Source organism: Lissotriton helveticus, chromosome 1_2 (assembly GCF_964261635.1).
Source record: "Lissotriton helveticus chromosome 1_2, aLisHel1.1, whole genome shotgun sequence".
NCBI lineage: Eukaryota > Metazoa > Chordata > Amphibia > Caudata > Salamandridae > Lissotriton > Lissotriton helveticus.
The window spans coordinates 292,030,664-292,048,956 of record NC_136058.1 but is presented as its reverse complement, the minus strand read 5'-3'; the positions used below and the strand labels follow the sequence as shown (position 1 = coordinate 292,048,956).

At 52.3% G+C, this 18,293-nt stretch overlaps 1 protein-coding gene across 2 annotated transcripts in view; it reads left to right on the top strand.

Annotated features, from left to right (window-relative positions):
- UROD (uroporphyrinogen decarboxylase) overlaps nucleotides 1-18,293 on the top strand; it is a 183,810-nt gene that overhangs the window by 105,764 nt on the left and 59,753 nt on the right. For both annotated transcript variants that reach the window (XM_078671761.1, XM_078671760.1), the window contains exon 7: nucleotides 866-1,003. In XM_078671761.1, coding sequence (XP_078527887.1) covers nucleotides 866-1,003 — 138 coding nt within the window. The remainder of the gene's footprint in view (nucleotides 1-865; nucleotides 1,004-18,293) is intronic.

Genomic DNA, 18,293 nt, shown 5'->3' with positions numbered 1-18,293 from the left:
TTAGGCACCACTTTGGGAGAATACTGCTATACAATCTATACAAAGCATGTGTATCTACAGCACACATGCCTCAAACGGATTATATTACTGACCCTGTAAGCATCTGTTCTTGGCATGTAGAGCTGTAGATTCAAATGCGCCATCCATCCTCCCTGGACACCTCTGGTTGTTGCAGTCCTCATTATTCATCTTACATATGCATGGTTATCTTTATACTACACTTACTAACTCCATTCTCACACTCTTGCGGGAAAACATACTAACAATGAAGTTGATGCACATTATCACCGAAAGGAGGAGTCACTTTACCTCGTGACTGGAAAAGACTTCTTAGAAGAAAAACAAATTGCAGACTTCCTGACCCAACACTAGATGTCAGGAGTATGGAAAACATGTGAATCTACAGCTTTACCTGCCAAGAACAGATGCTTGCAGGGTAAGTAACATAATCCTTATAGAGCGCCTAGTTACTTCTGACAAAGTGCCCCAGCGCAAAGGTTTCACTCCTAATTACAGAATCCGACAACATGCTAAAAAGACAGCCCTGATCAGATCGAACTGAAAAACCTATTTTTTACATGTTTGCGCTTCATGCAAAGTGTGAGTGGCCCTCCCTGCCATAACCTTGCAAAGATGCTTCATCCCCTGTGAATTGTTTCCTCATGGAAAGTCATGCCTGTCATGGAGATTATGATTTTTCCAACTTCCCTACTCGTGGACGCCGCCAACCAGTTGCATGATCCAGACTTCTGGGCTACAACGACAACTAAAACATCAATTAGTACCAGATTACAATCTTGTATCTCAATTGTTTTTAATGTTGCTTCGGTCATATTGTTTCTTCTTTACCATTTTCCTCCAATAGGCCCTTCAGGTGTTCGATTCCCATGCCGGATGTCTTGGACCCAACCAATTTACTGAGTTCTCCCTGCCATACATGCGCGAGATTGCCACACGAGTGAAGGCCAAACTGCAAGAGACGGCCCTGGAGATGGTGCCCATGGTAAGGAGACAATAGTGTGTCCAAGGGGCAGTGGGGATCGGGTCTGGCCAGCATGTATTACTTCTCTGTAATCTTAGTAGCATCAATGTTGGAAAAGCAGCTGTGCATTATGAGAATTAATTCAACAAGATGAGGTTTAACTCTTTCTATGACAATGCATGTATGCAATTGTCCCATTATTGCTGTTAATATTAAAATGCATTATTTAGAACACATTTTTACTTTTCATACAAAGACAAATTTAAAAAATATTTGACATTCTTAATTGCTTAGATGAGTATGTTTCCTGCGATCCAGTACCTATTGCTACTGATGTCAGCCTAGCAACCCTAAATGTACTCTGCTTAATTTATTAATGTATTTATTAGTTTTATAGATTGTGCAGTTACCAAAGGGTATCCTGGAGCTGGCAAACGTATACACTTTATAAACCAACTTGCATACCCAGTGGCTCCAGGCAAAGCCTATGTAAATAAATGGGTATTTAGATCCTTGCACAATGTAACACATTTTTGGCTGTTGGCGTAACTCAGGTGGCAGTCTTTTCCGTGCCTGAGCTGTAAACACAGAAAAGCCTGTCTTCCCAGTCTTGCTCTCCAGTATTTAGGTACAGTGATTAAATAGGTGGAGGTCGAACATAGCAGTCTGGGAGGAAAGTATGTTTTAAACATATCCGAGATGTATGAGAACCATTCCACTGGGTAAAGGGCTTTATGTGCCACACAAAGGGCCTTGAACAGGCATCTAATATGAACAGAGAGCCATTGCAACTGTCCAAGTAAAGATGAGGCACTGTCAAACTTACTCCTCCCAAAAATCAACCTAGTTGCCACATTGTGTATAGTTGGTAACCTCTTTTATGAGGTAATGTGGAAGCCCAACAGAGAGAGAATTGCAATAGTCCAGTCTGCTTAAAAACAGGGCTTACGCCAGTAGCTGTTGAAAATGTTGATGAAAAAAAAGCAGGACATTAGCATGAAAGATGTAGATCTTAATTTAGTAATCCAATACTCAGATTAGAGTTTGCTATCAAATAACACAACTATATTATGGGTAGTGGATGCTGGTTCCAGACATTCTCCCAACGATTGGGGCCACCACATAGAGGACTAGATCGAGAGATTACCAAATATCAGAACCTCAGTTTTATCTGAAATTAGTCTGGGAGAGTTGGCTTTCATGCAGCTATCTGTCTTGATTATACATCTTTTGAATTTGAGAGATGTTGTCCTCAATGTGGATCATTAATTGGGTGTCACCCCCATAACCCAAATTGAAAGCCAAAAGAGGCAATCCAATATACCAAGGGAGCAATATATATTTTTTAAAACTATATAATTTTTTAACTTTTTTTAAGAGTGGGACTTGGAGCAGACCCTTGAGGAATACCATGTTCAATATTTTCAAAATCTGAGTGAAAAGTTGTCACCTGGACTGCCTGAGTTCTATTTTCCAGGAAGGATTCAAATCATCTGAGTGGCTTCTCTCTATTCAGTAAAATAGCATGAAAACCGTATTGAAGACTGTTAACCAATCAAGGGGGATGATGCTATTGAGCTTCGTCCATCCACGATGATACGATTGTCATTGGTAGCTTCCTTGAGTACAATTTCAAAGCTAAAGCAGGATCTGAATCCAGATAGGTGTTGATTAAGCACACCAGTTTTCTGAATGTAATAAGCTGCTGTGTATTTACCCAACATTCAAAGGTTTTCGCAAAAACCAGAAGGAGAGGCACGTTGATAAATAGTTTCCTTTTTAGAGAGCGGAGTAACTAGATCTAGAGTTTCCTTTTTAAAGAGCGGAGTAACTAGTGCTGATTTGCAAAAAGCAGGTACCACACCCCTCTCTAAGGAGTTATTGCACAGAATACTTATCAAAGGAGAGAAGAAGGAGGCTAGCTCTTTAAAAATCCTAGTAAGACATGGGTCGAGAGGAGAGCCCGCCTTAATTATTGAAATTTTAGATATTGGCTCCTCCACTGTGACCAGGCTAAAATCTGATAAGTAGTTAGATTCGATAAAGGTGCTCATCATTTTATCTTCGGATTCCGCTTTCAGTGTGACCGATGATAAAAAAAAAATTGAAATTGTTTCTGAAAGGATCTGCCAGTTTTGAGCAAAGCATTTGCGTAGGGATAGCCTTGGGTAAGTGCTGCATACTTTTTATCTGAGAGCTATAGACTGCAAAAAGTTCGCTGGCAGGATTGTTTGCGCCAACATTTTTATTAAGATAATAATTACACCTAGAGGCTTTCACAATACTTTTATATATTCTTAGTTCTGATTTCTAAGCTTTTTTCCCTGCCTCAGAATAATCTTGTCTCCAGAACCTCTCTAGCCTTTTGCATTTCCTTTTTTCTGGATTCGATTCTTCAGAATATCTGGGAGTGGACATTGATTTAAGCTGTGATATATTGGGTTTAAGAGGCAGCACATAACCTAGGGTTCCTACATTCTAGGTATTGGATTTGTTAATAGCATTGTCAACATTAGTATTTGACTGAATATCTGGTTTGGAGCTTTCTAAACAATCCCTTAGTCTTGTTTTGTCCAATTTTGCTCGGGTACATATGCAGGTGGGAAAAGAATCCCCTCATGTTCAGACCATAACATCTCCTCAACAGCCTCCACAGTGATTAATCCTGCTCTGGCATACATGTGATCCAATATATGCCCTGCCTGGTGAGTTGGCTGTTGGACAAGCTGCTGCAGCCCCAATACCTAGCAGATATTGGTTATCTGAGGGGTGGTAGTGTCCAAAATATTATCAAAATGTATGTTTAAATCCCCCAAATACTACTACAGTTTCCAAAAATGTGGTTGATACTACCTCTTTAAATTAACTAATAAATCCCATTGCCGAACTCCGTGGTGTGTAAATTAATAAGACATTCACTGAGCATTTAGGATTTATAGTTACTAACATAACAAATTATTCTGCGTCTTGCACATGTACAAGCCAAGGGGAGCACACACATTTCTCTTTGCATATAAAGGCTGCCCCTCGCTTACCTTATCAGGCTGGTTCACATTGTGCATACCGTAACCAGCCGCTACATCAGGGCCAGAGTCCTCCCTGATCCAGGTTTCTGTTATAAACAGACGATTCAGCTTGTTATCTTTTAACTGCATGCGAACATCAGCTGCATTTTTTTACCATTGATCTTTGTTAGACCTAGGGTATCCTAGACTACATAGGGTAGCCTGGCACAGTAGAGGAAAACAGCTAAACTCCAAGGCGTTGGTTAAGTGCTTACAGGACCCACTCACAGCAACTCAATGACTGACCACTAAAAATAAAAGACGCTACACCAGTTTAGAAAAATACCAGTACCTTTTATAAAAATTCTCTTTTGTTCTTTTCTTAGGCAAAAGCAGTACACTTTTAGTTCAGTACAGATTTCATATATATCACATCAACTTCAATACTTTTCTCAATTCAGTGCAGATCAATCAAAGGTACATCACATTTGAGGTAAATTACTATCAGTTTCACAGAATGCTTCTTCACTTAGTTGTTACAGAAGGGAAAACTCGCTTTACACAATCTTGGCATGTACATTACCCATCTGCACTCAGGGCCCAGGTCAAGCTTGTCAGACTTCTACCCCCAGCAGCGTTGTTCACAAAGCCCACAGCCAACTATATAGTTAAAGAGGAGACAAGGTACATTAATTAGGCTTCCTTGGGACTATTCTACGGCTACTCCTCTCCTGTAATAGAACTGACTCCGAGTGATTAACTGCCTGGGAAGTTGTTGTGACTGAGCTCTGTTCGTTACCGGCACTCTATGGCCCAACTTGCACCACTCCTACGCAAGGCACAAGAACCTCATGCTTCGTTTCCCTTTGTCACTGCTCCCCCTGTTATTAGCTTGATTTTAACGGATACTAATATACTGAGAGGGTTGATGGCCAAGTTCCTCACGTTTCTATTCCTGACGGTTCATTCGTTTTTCAGTAGCTTTTCCCAACACTGCCGCTTCAATGCTCTGTGTCAGCCGTCTCTGCCGCCTCCCGCTTCCCCTCGTTTCTCCCCCGCTTACTTTATCTGAAGGCAATCCGGCTTGAGATGTCCTCGCGCTCGGTTGTTCTCTCCTAGCGCTGACGGCGGGGCCTCTGAGGAAGTCGGCGTCGGGGCGGGGAAAACGGGAAGGGCTTACTCTAGCCGGGGACGCTCCTCTGGCGGTTCCGTGGCGGCGCTTCTGCCTCCTTCCGCGTTACCTCAGGCCGAAGCTCCGCCTCGGGCGCACCTCCTCTGACGCGCCGGGTCCTTCCTCCTAGCTCCGGACTCCGCCTCGGGCGCACCTCCTCTGACGCGCCGGGTCCTTCCTCCTGGCTCCGGACTCCGCCTCACCTCCAACGACGACTCCTCCCGTCAACACACGGGACAGCTGGGCATTTCACTCGCGTGTGGGTCAGGCTTGATGACGGCGCTACACACAGGTAGGAGCCTCAGCCGATCTCACCGCCTTTCTCCACAGTGTGAGAGCTGGTCTCGAGTGGGGTGAATGTGGCTGTCCTCACTCCTCAGCTAGACAATACAGCTCTGGATCGACGTCCACCTGCTCCGCCCACAGCCTTCAGGGCAGGTGTTCAGGTCACCCACAAGGGTCGCTTTACAGCAGTTTGCGAGGGTCTTTTCAACACATGACCCGGTGATTTGAAATCTGGTCACAATGAATGGATGACGTGACAGTGGGGTTTGGTCAGCCTGAAAGGGGGCACTTCCCAATAACGCGACAGCCGGCCCACAGGTCGATCTGGTCACCACTGGTGCGCAATCCTCCTCCACAAGTCGCCTCTCTCCTCACTGGTCACTCCTGAGACTGCACAAAATGGCTGCTGGTCACTGGCCTTTTATAGAGTGGCCTGAGACCTCTGGAAGCCACTAGATGTTTCTGGAACCTTCCTCATGTTAGTCTATGGGTCTGTCCTCCTGGAATGTCCGTTATGGCAGTTGGTGGACACCATTTTAGGTTCATGAGTGTCCCTAGATTTTCCAGGAGCTAGACTAGGCCTCACAGTGTATGAAGGGAAAATGGCGTCATAGTCAAGGAACACCTAGCCCCCTGACAGCACTGAAAAATCCTGGTGGACATAAAAAATAAAAATAGCAACACTGGGAGGCTAAGGGGGACAAAAATAAATCATGATGGTTAGAACACCCCCAGATGCAGACAGGTCTAACACGCGTCCCCCCCCAGCTGAAAGTGGGGAGAGCTACCCAATCCCTTGGGAGTTCTCATCACTAAGGCGGAAATACCTGGATAGACCGTCTGCGTTGGCATGGTCCAATCCAGGCCGATGTTCCACCCGTAAGTCCATTCCCTGTAGGGAGATGGACCACCTTAACAACTTGGGGTTCTCCCCCTTCATTTGCATCAGCCAACGAAGGGGCCGGTGGTCAGTCTGAACCAGGAAGTGCGAACCAAACAAGTATGGCCGCAACTTCTTCAGAGCCCAGACCACCGCAAAGGCTTCTCGCTCAATGGTACTCCACCTCCGTTCCCTGGGGAGTAGTCTCCTAGTCAGGAAAACCACGGGTTGATCCAAGCCCTCATCATTTAGCTGCGATAACACTGCCCCAATGCCATGTTCTGACGCATCTGTTTGGACAATGAATTCTCTAGCAAAATCAGGGGCCTTGAGTATTGGAGCAGTACACAATGCTTGCTTCAAGGTCATGAAGGCTCGCTGGCAAGCCTCCGTCCAGACTACCCGTCGGGGTTGTTTCTTGGAAGTAAGTTCAGTGAGGGGTGCCACAATGGTGCCATACCCCTTCACAAAGCGACGGTAGTATCCAGTGAGGCCCAGGAAGGCTCGGACCTCAGTTTGAGTCTTGGGGGGCTCCCAGGCTATGATAGCCTCAATCTTTGCCTGGAGGGGCTGCACCGACCCTCTGCCCACCAAGTGGCCTAGGTACACCACCGACCCCTGCCCGATCTGACACTTGCTGGCCTTGATTGTCAAGCCAGCCTGTTGCAGGGCATGAAGAACAGCTTGCAAGTGTTGCAAATGATCCTCCCAGCTGCTACTGAAGACAGCAATGTCATCCAGGTAAGCAGCAGAAAAAGCTTCCATACCAGAAAGGACCTTGTTCACCAACCGCTGAAAAGTGGCAGGGGCGTTCTTGAGCCCGAAGGGCATCACACAGAACTGGTAGTGTCCCTGAGGTGTAGAGAAGGCTGACCTTTCCTTCGCCCCCTCAGTAAGGGAAATCTGCCAGTACCCTGAAGTTAGGTCAAAGGTACTTAAGTATTGGGCAGCTCCCAGCCGGTCAATAAGTTCATCCGCCCTAGGGATGGGATGAGCATCTGTCTTGGTTACTGAATTTAGTCCTCGGTAGTCCACACAGAATCTCAATTCAGGTGTGGTGCCCGGCGGGGCAGCTTTCGGTACCAAAACCACCGGACTAGACCAAGGGCTACTAGAAGGTTCAATCACTCCTAGCTCCAGCATCTTAGCGACTTCACTTTTGATGCTGGCCTTCACCTTGTCCGACAGCCGGTAGATCTTAGACTTCACAGGTGGGCTGTCTCCTGTGTCCACGTCATGGGTACACAGGTGGGTCCTACCCGGGACAAGGGAGAACAGAGAAGAAAATTGCTCCAGGATCTGACGGCAATCTCTCTGCTGTTCAGGAGTCAGGGATGGTGAGAGAATCACTCCCTCCACTGACCCATCCTTTTCTTGAGACGAGAGAAGATCAGGGAGAGGTTCACTTTCCTCTTCCTCTGCTCCATCGGTCACCATCATTAAGACAACCTTGGGCCTCTCATGGTGTGGCTTGAGGCGATTGGCATGCAGTACCCGGTGGGGCTGTCTCGGGGTCTTAAGATCCACCAAGTAAGTGGCTTTACCCTTTTTCTCCAATTCCTCAAAGGGGCCTGTCCAACGATCCTGGAGGGCATTTAGCTCTCCAGGTTCCATCACCCACACTTTTTGTCCAGGCTCCAGTTCCACTGGGTGAGCCTTGTGGTCATACCACTCCTTCATAACTGCTTGGCTGGCTTCCAAGTTGTCAGAAGCTTGCTTCCACAACTTGGCCATTTGGCTCCGGAAGGCCAGCATGTAGCTCACCACGTCCTGGGGAAGCTTCCTGGGAGTCTTTTCCCATCCATCCTTCACCAGGCTGAGAGGACCCCGTACAGGGTGCCCGTACAAAAGTTCGAAGGGGCTGAAGCCCACTCCCTTCTGTGGCACTTCCCTGTAGGAAAACAAGAGACAGGGTAGGAGGACGTCCCATTTCCTCCGCAGGCTCTCAGGCAGACTTCTTATCATGCCTTTCAAGGTTTTATTAAACCTTTCCACAAGACCATTGGTTTGTGGGTGGTAAGGGGTGGTAAACCGATAGGTAACACCGCACTCCTTCCACATAGCCCGCTGAAAGGAAGTTAGTCCCCCTGTCGGACACAACCTCCTTGGGGAAACCCACTCAGGTGAAGATCCCCATCAGGGCCCTTGCCACTGCGGGTGCAGTGATGGTCCTCAGAGGTATTGCCTCTGGGTACCGTGTGGCATGATCCACTAAAACCAGGATGAACCGGTGACCAGCTGAAGTTGGTGGATCCAATGGCCCTACAATGTCGATGCCCACCCTCTCAAAGGGGGTGCTAACGACAGGTAGTGGTTCCAGGGGAGCTTTTAGCTTCACCCCTGTTTTCCCACTGGCTTGGCAAGACACACACGTCCGACAATATGTATCGGACGCCACTCTCATCCGAGGCCAGTAAAAGTGGGGGACAAGCCGGGTAAAGGTCTTGTCCTGTCCTAGGTGTCCTGCCAATGGTATCTCATGAGCCAGTTCCAAAAGAAAGGCTCTAAAGCATTGAGGGACCACCAAGGCCCTGGATGAACCATGTCCAGGTGCCTTGGGCTCACTGTAGAGGAGTCCATCCTCCCAGTAAATCTGGTAGCTCCCTACAATGTTCCCTGCTGCCTGGGCTTTGGCCTGTTGCCGCAGCCCCTCAAGAGTAGGACACTCCTTCTGAGCTTTGCAGAACTCTTCCCGGGAAGGACCTCCCTCCACATGCCATTCAGTAGGGATGGGTAGGTTCTCCAAGGAAGCAACATTCTCCCCTGTGGACTCCAGATCCACCTCCGCAGGTGGCCTGTCTGTCTCACGAGGTGGAGATGCCGAGGCAGGGTCCTCCGGCCTCCTGTCCTTCTCTTCTCTGGCAGCCGGCTGGGCCATTGTTCCAGGCTCCAGCGTAAGTGAACTCCCCCTTCGGGTAGTCGCGGACCTTGTGCTGACACAGGCCCAGTCAGGGGGTCCCAACATCTCAGAATGAGTCTGGTACTCCACCCTCCTCCAAGCATTGTGCTCCATATCATTTCCTAACAGGCAGTCAACAGGCACGGCAGGGCTTACGGCAACTCGAAGTGGGCCTGCAACCCCTCCCCACTCAAAGGGAACCTCGGCCACAGGATAATGGCCCAATCTGCCGTCAGCCATCACGGCGGGATGGAGTACATCTGGGTTGACCTGCTCTGGAGACACCAGTTGACTCCTTACCATAGTCATACTGGCTCCTGTGTCTCTCAGAGCCTCCCCTCTACGGCCATTGATGGTGACCCACTGCTCATACTTGGTAGTATTAGAGGGCAGTTGGGTCTTTGGCACCATCTCCTTATCACCCAGGGACACTAAAGTGACACCCGCCCGCTCCCCTCCGTTACCCAAAGGCATCTCCTCCCCGAGCACTACACTAGTTATTCCCGGGGCTTTTCCTCCAGTGGGAGGGGGTGGTCTTTTTGGGCATCTCACATCTCCTTTATAGTGTCCCACACCACCACACTCGAAACAATGAACAACCCTTGACTGCTGGCTTTGGCCAGGATTAGGGTTGCGAGGGGGGTTACTCTTAGGGATGAATCCTCTGCCCCTTCCTTGTGAAGTATTTTGTGGACCTTTTGAGAACTCCCTCTTATTATCCCCGCCCTCTTTCTTCTGGGGGGCGCCCTGTCCAGACTTCTGGGAATCCCCTCCAGTCCCCTTAGATGACACCCGGGTACTAGCCCAGATGTCCGCCTCCTCAGCAAGCTTCCTGGGGCTGGTCAGCTTGCTGTCCACCAGATGCTGGCGCAGCTCGGGAAAACATTTCTCGAGTAGGTGTTCCTTGAGTATGAGGTCATATAAACCTTCATAGTCCCCTACCTCGCTGCCTTTCACCCAACCCTCCAAGGCCTTCCTGGCGTAATCCAAAAAGTCCACCCAATTCTGTGTGCCTAGTTTGTGGCTACCCCGGAACTTCTGCCTATACTTCTCAGGGGTTAGCCCAAACTTCCTTATCAGCGCCACCTTCATAGCAGGATAGTGGGTTTGCTCACGCTGCTCCAGGGCCAACAAGGTATCCCTGCCAGCAGGCGGCATGTATTTATACAACCCACCCCCCCAGTGGGCTTCCAAGATCCCATGGGCCCTCAATGAGACCTCATAGGCGGCTAGCCATTTTGCAATATCATCACTTGGTACGTAGCTAGCCATGACATCTTTGGGTAAATAGGGTCTGGGTTCTCTGGTGTTCACCTTGGTTTCGCTGCCACCATTTGGAGTGATGTTAGGGGCCTGGAATTCGAGTTCTCGTAGCTTGAACTCGTGTTCCAACCTCCTCCCCTCCCTCCTTTCTTCCAACTCCATTTTTGCTATTTCCCACCTTAACAGTCTTTCCTCTCTCCTGTCAGCTAACTCGGTTTCTGACAACCCTCTCGATGACACACTGCTGCCCTCCCTTGAGGTTGCCTTGGGGCTGATTGACATCTCACCCACCCCCGGGGGACATTCCGCAGTCCTATCAATGACCGTACCTCTGTCCGATTCCTCCTCCTCTACCGTTCCCTCCGTGTGCGCTTCCACCCAGGCTCGCAGACTAGTACGGAGCTCTTCTCTTTTGGCCCCTCGCCTAACGAACACTCCCCTTTCCTGACAGAAATCCTTGAGCTGTGCCACAGTATAGGTCTCCAGCTCTGACATTTCGAATTCCATCTTGTCAGTGAAAAGTGTGGACAACCACCCCAAAGTAAGTTACAAGGATAGGAAACTCTGAGGGTCACCTCCACCCACCACCAGGAGTAAATTTAGAAAAAATAAAATTCAGATTAGGAGGGCCGCAGGGAGAAAACTCCAGGTGTAGTCCCGTGGTAAGCACTGCATCTGAAAGAAACAGGTTAGTATTCGATTCCTTACCTTAGAATATCCCCAGGCGTCAGTCTGGATCCGGAAACTTTTGCGTAGCAGTACCCCTGCGCGTCGGTAGGCGTCGTCTGCAGGCGTCCCCTGCGGCTCCGCGTCGTCGGCGTCGTGCGCCGTGATGACGTCACTGGAGTATATAGACGCCGCCTCCGCGCGCTGACGTCAGTTCTTCTTTTTTCTGCGCCAGTTAGCGCAGATCCGAAGAGCAGTACTCCGGTCTTTTGACCAAGTTTTGTTAAATTTAACTCCTTCTTCAAGGTGCCGGTAGGATGCCCGGGTTTAAGAGTTGCGACGGGTGCGACCGAAGGATGTCGGTCACCGACCACCATCGACTCTGCCTCCGGTGTCTGGGCGCGGACCACGACGTCGAGTCCTGCGTCGACTGCCGGGCCTTGACAGGTAAAGCTAGACGGGAGCGGTCCCGCAAGCTGCTCGAACTCCGAGTGTCGGCCCCGCGTCGAGAGCGGTCCCGGTCCGGTCGGAGGTCGAGGGAGCGGTCGAGGGAGCGATCGCGGAGCCGCCATGAGCGCTCCGGGAGTCGCCACCATTCCTCCGGTTCATCAGGTAAGCGACACAAGAAGTCGGGGCGTCATCATCGTACCCCCGACTCCCCCCGACGCCCGCGTGATGCGGCCGGGGGTTCGGGTGGCCCCACCGCCGCGGCCCCGCGTGGGTCGCCGACGCCGTCTGCCCCATACCCGTCGGTCCCTGGGGAAGGCGCGTCGCGCGAGGAGATTGAGGAGTTCCTCATGGCTATGAGGGCGATGTCTCCTCCGGCGGGGCCTACGGCGCCTGCGGGCCCGTCGGTCTCGTCTGGGAGCCCGAGCGGTTCTGGTGCACCTGCCCCGACGCCGCCAAGTGCTCCGGCCCCGGCGCCGCCGGCGGCTCCGGCCCCGGCGCCGCTGGGCCCTTCAGGGTCGTCGCCGGCTGGTCCTCCGGCCTCTCCGGCGCCGATTCCATTGGGGCAACCCGTGGTGCCGCCTCCGCGCGGCGCCGTGACTCTGCCGTCGGTTCCGGCCGACGTCAGGGCGCCGGCGCCGCGCGGCGCCACCCCCGATCCCTCTCTGACTCCTGACTCCTGACGCGGAGTCGGACCGGCGTCGTCCGACGCCGAGTCCGGCGCCGTTGGGGCCCATTGGCTCCGAGGAACCGGTTTATATCGTCGACTCGAGCTATGGCGACGAGGACGAATATGGAGAGGGTTGGGAGGGGTCTGAGGACCCTTTGTCACGAGCCTGTCAGTATGACGTTGACTGGGTCGGTGACTTAGGTGAGGCCAGTGGTCTGGACGAGTCGCCCAACCCTGGGTTTGTCTCGCCTTCCCCTGTGGCGTCGGAGGCGGGGGCTGCCTATTCGGTGGTCCTGATGAGGGCTGCCAAGGCCTTGCGCCTTGAGCTCCCCGTCGCTAAGGTGAAACCTAACATCCTCACCGAAGTGTTTAAACCGCAATCGTGCCCACAGGAGCCTCTGCTACCATTTAATGAGGCCCTGACGGATGTCCTGTTGGGCACCAGGTCCAGGCCCGCTTCCGGTGCACCGGTTGACCGGAACGTTGCCAGGCGTCACCGTCCGTGTTCGGACGACCCTGCCTTCCTTTCCACCCATCCCTCCCCGGAGAGTCTGGTGATCCAGGCCTCCACTTCCCAGTCCGCATTCCCGACGGCTCCGCCCGATCGGGAATCGAAGCGATATGACCAATTTGGCAAGAAGGTCTTCTCGTCTTTGAGTGCTGGACTGCGGTCTTGTAATACCGCATGCCTCTTGGGCCGCTACACCCACTCTCTGTGGGACACGGTCGCGGAGTGTCTGCCGCAGTGCCCGCAGGAGGTGCGGGACAAGCTCGGCCAGGCCTTGGTTGAAGGCCGGGACGCGGCGAGGTATTCGATAAGGTGTGGTCTTGACACGACCGACTCGCTGGGACGGGCTATGTCCACGACGGTGGCGATTCGTCGCCATGCTTGGCTGAGATCCGCCAACTTCTCGCCGGATGTCCAGACTGCCCTCATGGACATGCCTTTCGATGGCAGTCGCCTGTTCGGTGACAAGGCGGACAACGCGCTTGAGCGTTTCAAGGACTCCAGGGTCACGGCCAAGTCCTTGGGTCTTTCGACCCAGCGCCAGCAACCGGGTTCGTTTCGCCCCTTTCGTGGCCAGGGAAGGGGCGGTCCCACGCGTGCTGCCAGCCACGCGCCGCAGAACGCTCCCCAGCGCGGTGGCGGCCGTGGATTCCGCCGTGGTGGCGGTAGAGGGCAGCGGCGAGGTCAGTCCACACCTCCCCCCGCAGCAGCCTCCAAATCTTCCTAGTCCGAGCTTTCGGGCCCATGTGACGCCAGTGGGTGGCAGGGTTCGCCATCACCACTCCCGCTGGCGCACGATTACATCGGACAGGTGGGTGCTGCAGCTCGTCCGAAGGGGCAATTCCCTCCCCTTCGAGTCCACTCCTCCAGCCATGCCACCGCAGAACCACCGTGTGTCGGGGGACCACTTGACACTTCTGCAGGAGGAAGTTACGGCCCTCTTGGCCAAGGGGGCCATCGAGCGCGTTCCTGGGCCAGAAGTAGGGTGTGGTTGCTACTCCCACTACTTTCTGGTGCCCAAGAAGGACAAAGGGGGCCTGCGTCCTATCTTGGACCTACGGAACGTCAACGGCTTCCTCCGGAAGGAGAAGTTCAAGATGTTGACTTTGGCTCAGGTCTTGGCTGCTCTAGACCCACAAGACTGGATGGTAGCGTTGGACTTGCAGGATGCGTATTTTCACATCCCCGTCTTGCCGGCCCACCGGCGTTACCTGCGGTTCACGGTAGGCCACGAGCACTTTCAGTTTATCGTGCTCCCATTCGGCCTTACCATCGCCCCACGGGTGTTCACGAAAGTGATGGCGGTGGTCGCAACTCATCTGCGCCTGTTAGGGGTTTCAGTCTTCCCCTACCTCGACGACTGGTTGTTGAAGGCGGGCTCGCCCCAAACAGTCGTCCACCACCTTCAGATGACGGCAGACCTCCTGCACGAGCTGGGGTTTTCCATCAATGTGCCGAAATCACACCTGTGTCCCTCTCAAAAGCTCCTTTTCATCGGAGCGGTTCTCGACTCGGCGCAGTTTCGGGTTTATCCTCCGGAACGGCGGGTCCGGGATATTCAGGCTCTGATTCCCATCTTTCAGGCGTTGTCCCGGGTTTCGGTCAGGTTGACGCTGCGGCTTCTGGGGCTGATGGCCTCCTGCATCCTTCTGGTGCATCACGCCAGGTGGCGGATGCGGGCTCTGCAGTGGGACCTGAAGTTTCAGTGGACCCAGCATCAGGGCAACCTGTCCGACCATGTCCTGATCTCGGAGGGCACTGCGAGACAGTTGCAGTGGTGGCTTACGGACCGCGATTGGGTCAGAGGCAGATCCCTCTCCCTTCCCCAACCGGAGCACGTAGTTGTGACTGACGCGTCCCTCCAGGGCTGGGGAGGCCACTTGGGAGAGGCGGAGATCAGAGGCATCTGGTCTCCGGCGGAGTCCCGGCTCCATATCAACATGTTGGAGCTGCGGGCGATTCGCCTAGCACTGAAGGCATTCCTCCCCTTTGTCAACGGGAGTGTAGTGGAGGTGTTCACGGACAATACCACCGCCATGTGGTACTGCAACAAACAGGGCGGTGTGGGGTCGTGGACCCTTTGCCAGGAGGCTCTGCGCCTCTGGCAATGGCTGGAACGTCAGGGCGTGACTCTGACGGTTCAACACCTGGCAGGTTCTCTGAACGCCAGGGCGGACGAACTCAGCCGTCGGTGCTCGGTGGATCACGAATGGCGTCTGAACTCGGACGTGGCGAACGGCCTCTTTCAGCAATGGGGAGAGCCTTGGTTAGATCTATTCGCCACAGAAGAGAACGCGCAATGTCATCAGTTCTGCGCGTTGGAGTTTCCAAGACGGCACTCGCTCGGCGACGCCTTTCGGCGCGAGTGGAGCTGCGGTCTGTTGTACGCCTTTCCGCCTATACCACTTCTGCCCAGAGTGCTGAAGAAGATCAGGCGCGACCGGGCCCAAGTTATCCTTGTGGCTCCGGACTGGGCTCGAAGATACTGGTATCCCGAGCTACTCAGCATGTCAGTCGGTCCCTCGATCCGCCTGCCCCTTCAGGAGGACCTTCTGTCGCAGCAGCAGGGGACGGTCCTCCACCCGAACCTGTCCAGCCTCCACCTCCATGCGTGGAGATTGAGCGGCGACAGTTGAGGCCATTCGACTTGCCTCCTGAAGTCTGTGATGTGATTCTGGCAGCCAGGCGTCCCTCCACAAAGTCGGTATACGCCTGCCGGTGGAAAAGATTTGTGGCATGGTGCACAGCAAAGGCTGTGGATCCCCTTTCTGCCCCTCTTTCCGAGGTTCTCCTCTTCCTTCTTTCTCTTGCCCAGCAGGGCTCTGCTCTGGGCACTATCAAGGGCTACCTTTCTGCCCTTTCCGCCTTCTTAAGGCTACCTGATCAGCCATCTTTATTCAAGTCCCCTATTGTACTGAGATTCTTGAAAGGCATCACGCACATGTATCCTCCTGTTCCGTTCGTGATGCCTCAGTGGGACTTGAACCTGGTTCTGACATTCTTGATGTGCGCTCCCTTTGAGCCGCTTCATTCCTGTCCTCTCCGTCTTCTCACTTTAAAGACGGCCTTCCTGGTTGCCATCACCTCTGCCAGGAGAGTGAGTGAGCTCCAGGCTCTTTCTGTTAAACCTCCTTTCTTGTCCGTCCATCCTGACAAGGTGGTTCTTAGGACTAGGCCTTCTTTCCTGCCCAAGGTAGTCTCTGCTTTTCACATTGGGCAGTCCATCACCTTGCCCTCCTTCTTCCCGCCTCCGCATCCTTCAAAGGATGAAGAGCGGCTCCATCGTCTGGACCCAAAACGTGCGCTTTCATTTTACATGGATCGCACACGCAAGTTCCGGGTGGATGACCAACTGTTTGTTGGCTACGTGGGTGAGAAGAAGGGAAGGGCGGTACAGAAACGAACCATCTCTCGGTGGGTCGTCCTGTGCATCAAAGCATGCTACTCTTTGGCTCGGAAGGAGCCTCCTGTTGGGCTGAGGGCCCATTCCACTCGGGCCACGGCGGCTACTACTGCCCTGGGCCGGGGAGTCCCTTTGCAGGACATTTGCCAGGCGGCTACGTGGGCCTCGCTGCACACCTTTGCGAGGCACTACTGCCTGGACAGTCAAGTCCGGAGGGACGGCTTCTTTGGCCGTTCGGTCCTCCGGGACTTTCTGGTGTAGGTTGTATTGGTTCGCAGACCCACCTCCGGGGTTGGTATTGCTGGGGTATCTATTCTAAGGTAAGGAATCTAATACTAACCTGTTTCTTTCAGATGAACAAGTTACTTACCTTCGGTAACGATATATCTGTAAGAAACAGTAGTTAGTATTAGATTCCTTACCGCCCCACCCGTCCTCCCCGTTCTGCGAACTGATACCTAGGGTTAAGGTCATCCCTTTCAGGGCCCTAGTTTCAAATGGCACCAGTGTTAGTTCTCACATGGCTCTGCGTGTTCTGGCGCGGAAAAGCTGTGTGCAAAGAACTGACGTCAGCGCGCGGAGGCGGCGTCTATATACTCCAGCGACGTCATCACGGCGCACGACGCCGACGACGCGGAGCCGCAGGGGACGCCTGCAGACGACGCCTACCGACGCGCAGGGGTACTGCTACGCAAAAGTTTCCGGATCCAGACTGACGCCTGGGGATATTCTAAGGTAAGGAATCTAATACTAACTACTGTTTCTTACAGATATATCGTTACCGAAGGTAAGTAACTTGTTCGTTACTACTAAGTGAGTGTAAGCACAAATCCGCAATCCCACCGCTGAAACACCAATTATGTTAGACCTAGGGTATCCTAGACTACATAGGGTAGCCTGGCACAGTAGAGGAAAACAGCTAAACTCCAAGGCGTTGGTTAAGTGCTTACAGGACCCACTCACAGCAACTCAATGACTGACCACTAAAAATAAAAGACGCTACACCAGTTTAGAAAAATACCAGTACCTTTTATAAAAATTCTCTTTTGTTCTTTTCTTAGGCAAAAGCAGTACACTTTTAGTTCAGTACAGATTTCATATATATCACATCAACTTCAATACTTTTCTCAATTCAGTGCAGATCAATCAAAGGTACATCACATTTGAGGTAAATTACTATCAGTTTCACAGAACGCTTCTTCACTTAGTTGTTACAGAAGGGAAAACTCGCTTTACACAATCTTGGCATGTACATTACCCATCTGCACTCAGGGCCCAGGTCAAGCTTGTCAGACTTCTACCCCCAGCAGCGTTGTTCACAAAGCCCACAGCCAACTATATAGTTAAAGAGGAGACAAGGTACATTAATTAGGCTTCCTTGGGACTATTCTACGGCTACTCCTCTCCTGTAATAGAACTGACTCCGAGTGATTAACTGCCTGGGAAGTTGTTGTGACTGAGCTCTGTTCGTTACCGGCACTCTATGGCCCAACTTGCACCACTCCTACGCAAGGCACAAGAACCTCATGCTTCGTTTCCCTTTGTCACTGCTCCCCCTGTTATTAGCTTGATTTTAACGGATACTAATATACTGAGAGGGTTGATGGCCAAGTTCCTCACGTTTCTATTCCTGACGGTTCATTAGTTTTTCAGTAGCTTTTCCCAACACTGCCGCTTCAATGCTCTGTGTCAGCCGGCTCTGCCGCCTCCCGCTTCCCCTCGTTTCTCCCCCGCTTACTTTATCTGAAGGCAATCCGGCTTGAGATGTCCTCGCGCTCGGTTGTTCTCTCCTAGCGCTGACGGCGGGGCCTCTGAGGAAGTCGGCGTCGGGGCGGGGAAAACGGGAAGGGCTTACTCTAGCCGGGGACGCTCCTCTGGCGGTTCCGTGGCGGCGCTTCTGCCTCCTTCCGCGTTACCTCAGGCCGAAGCTCCGCCTCGGGCGCACCTCCTCTGACGCGCCGGGTCCTTCCTCCTAGCTCCGGACTCCGCCTCGGGCGCACCTCCTCTGACGCGCCGGGTCCTTCCTCCTGGCTCCGGACTCCGCCTCACCTCCAACGACGACTCCTCCCGTCAACACACGGGACAGCTGGGCATTTCACTCGCGTGTGGGTCAG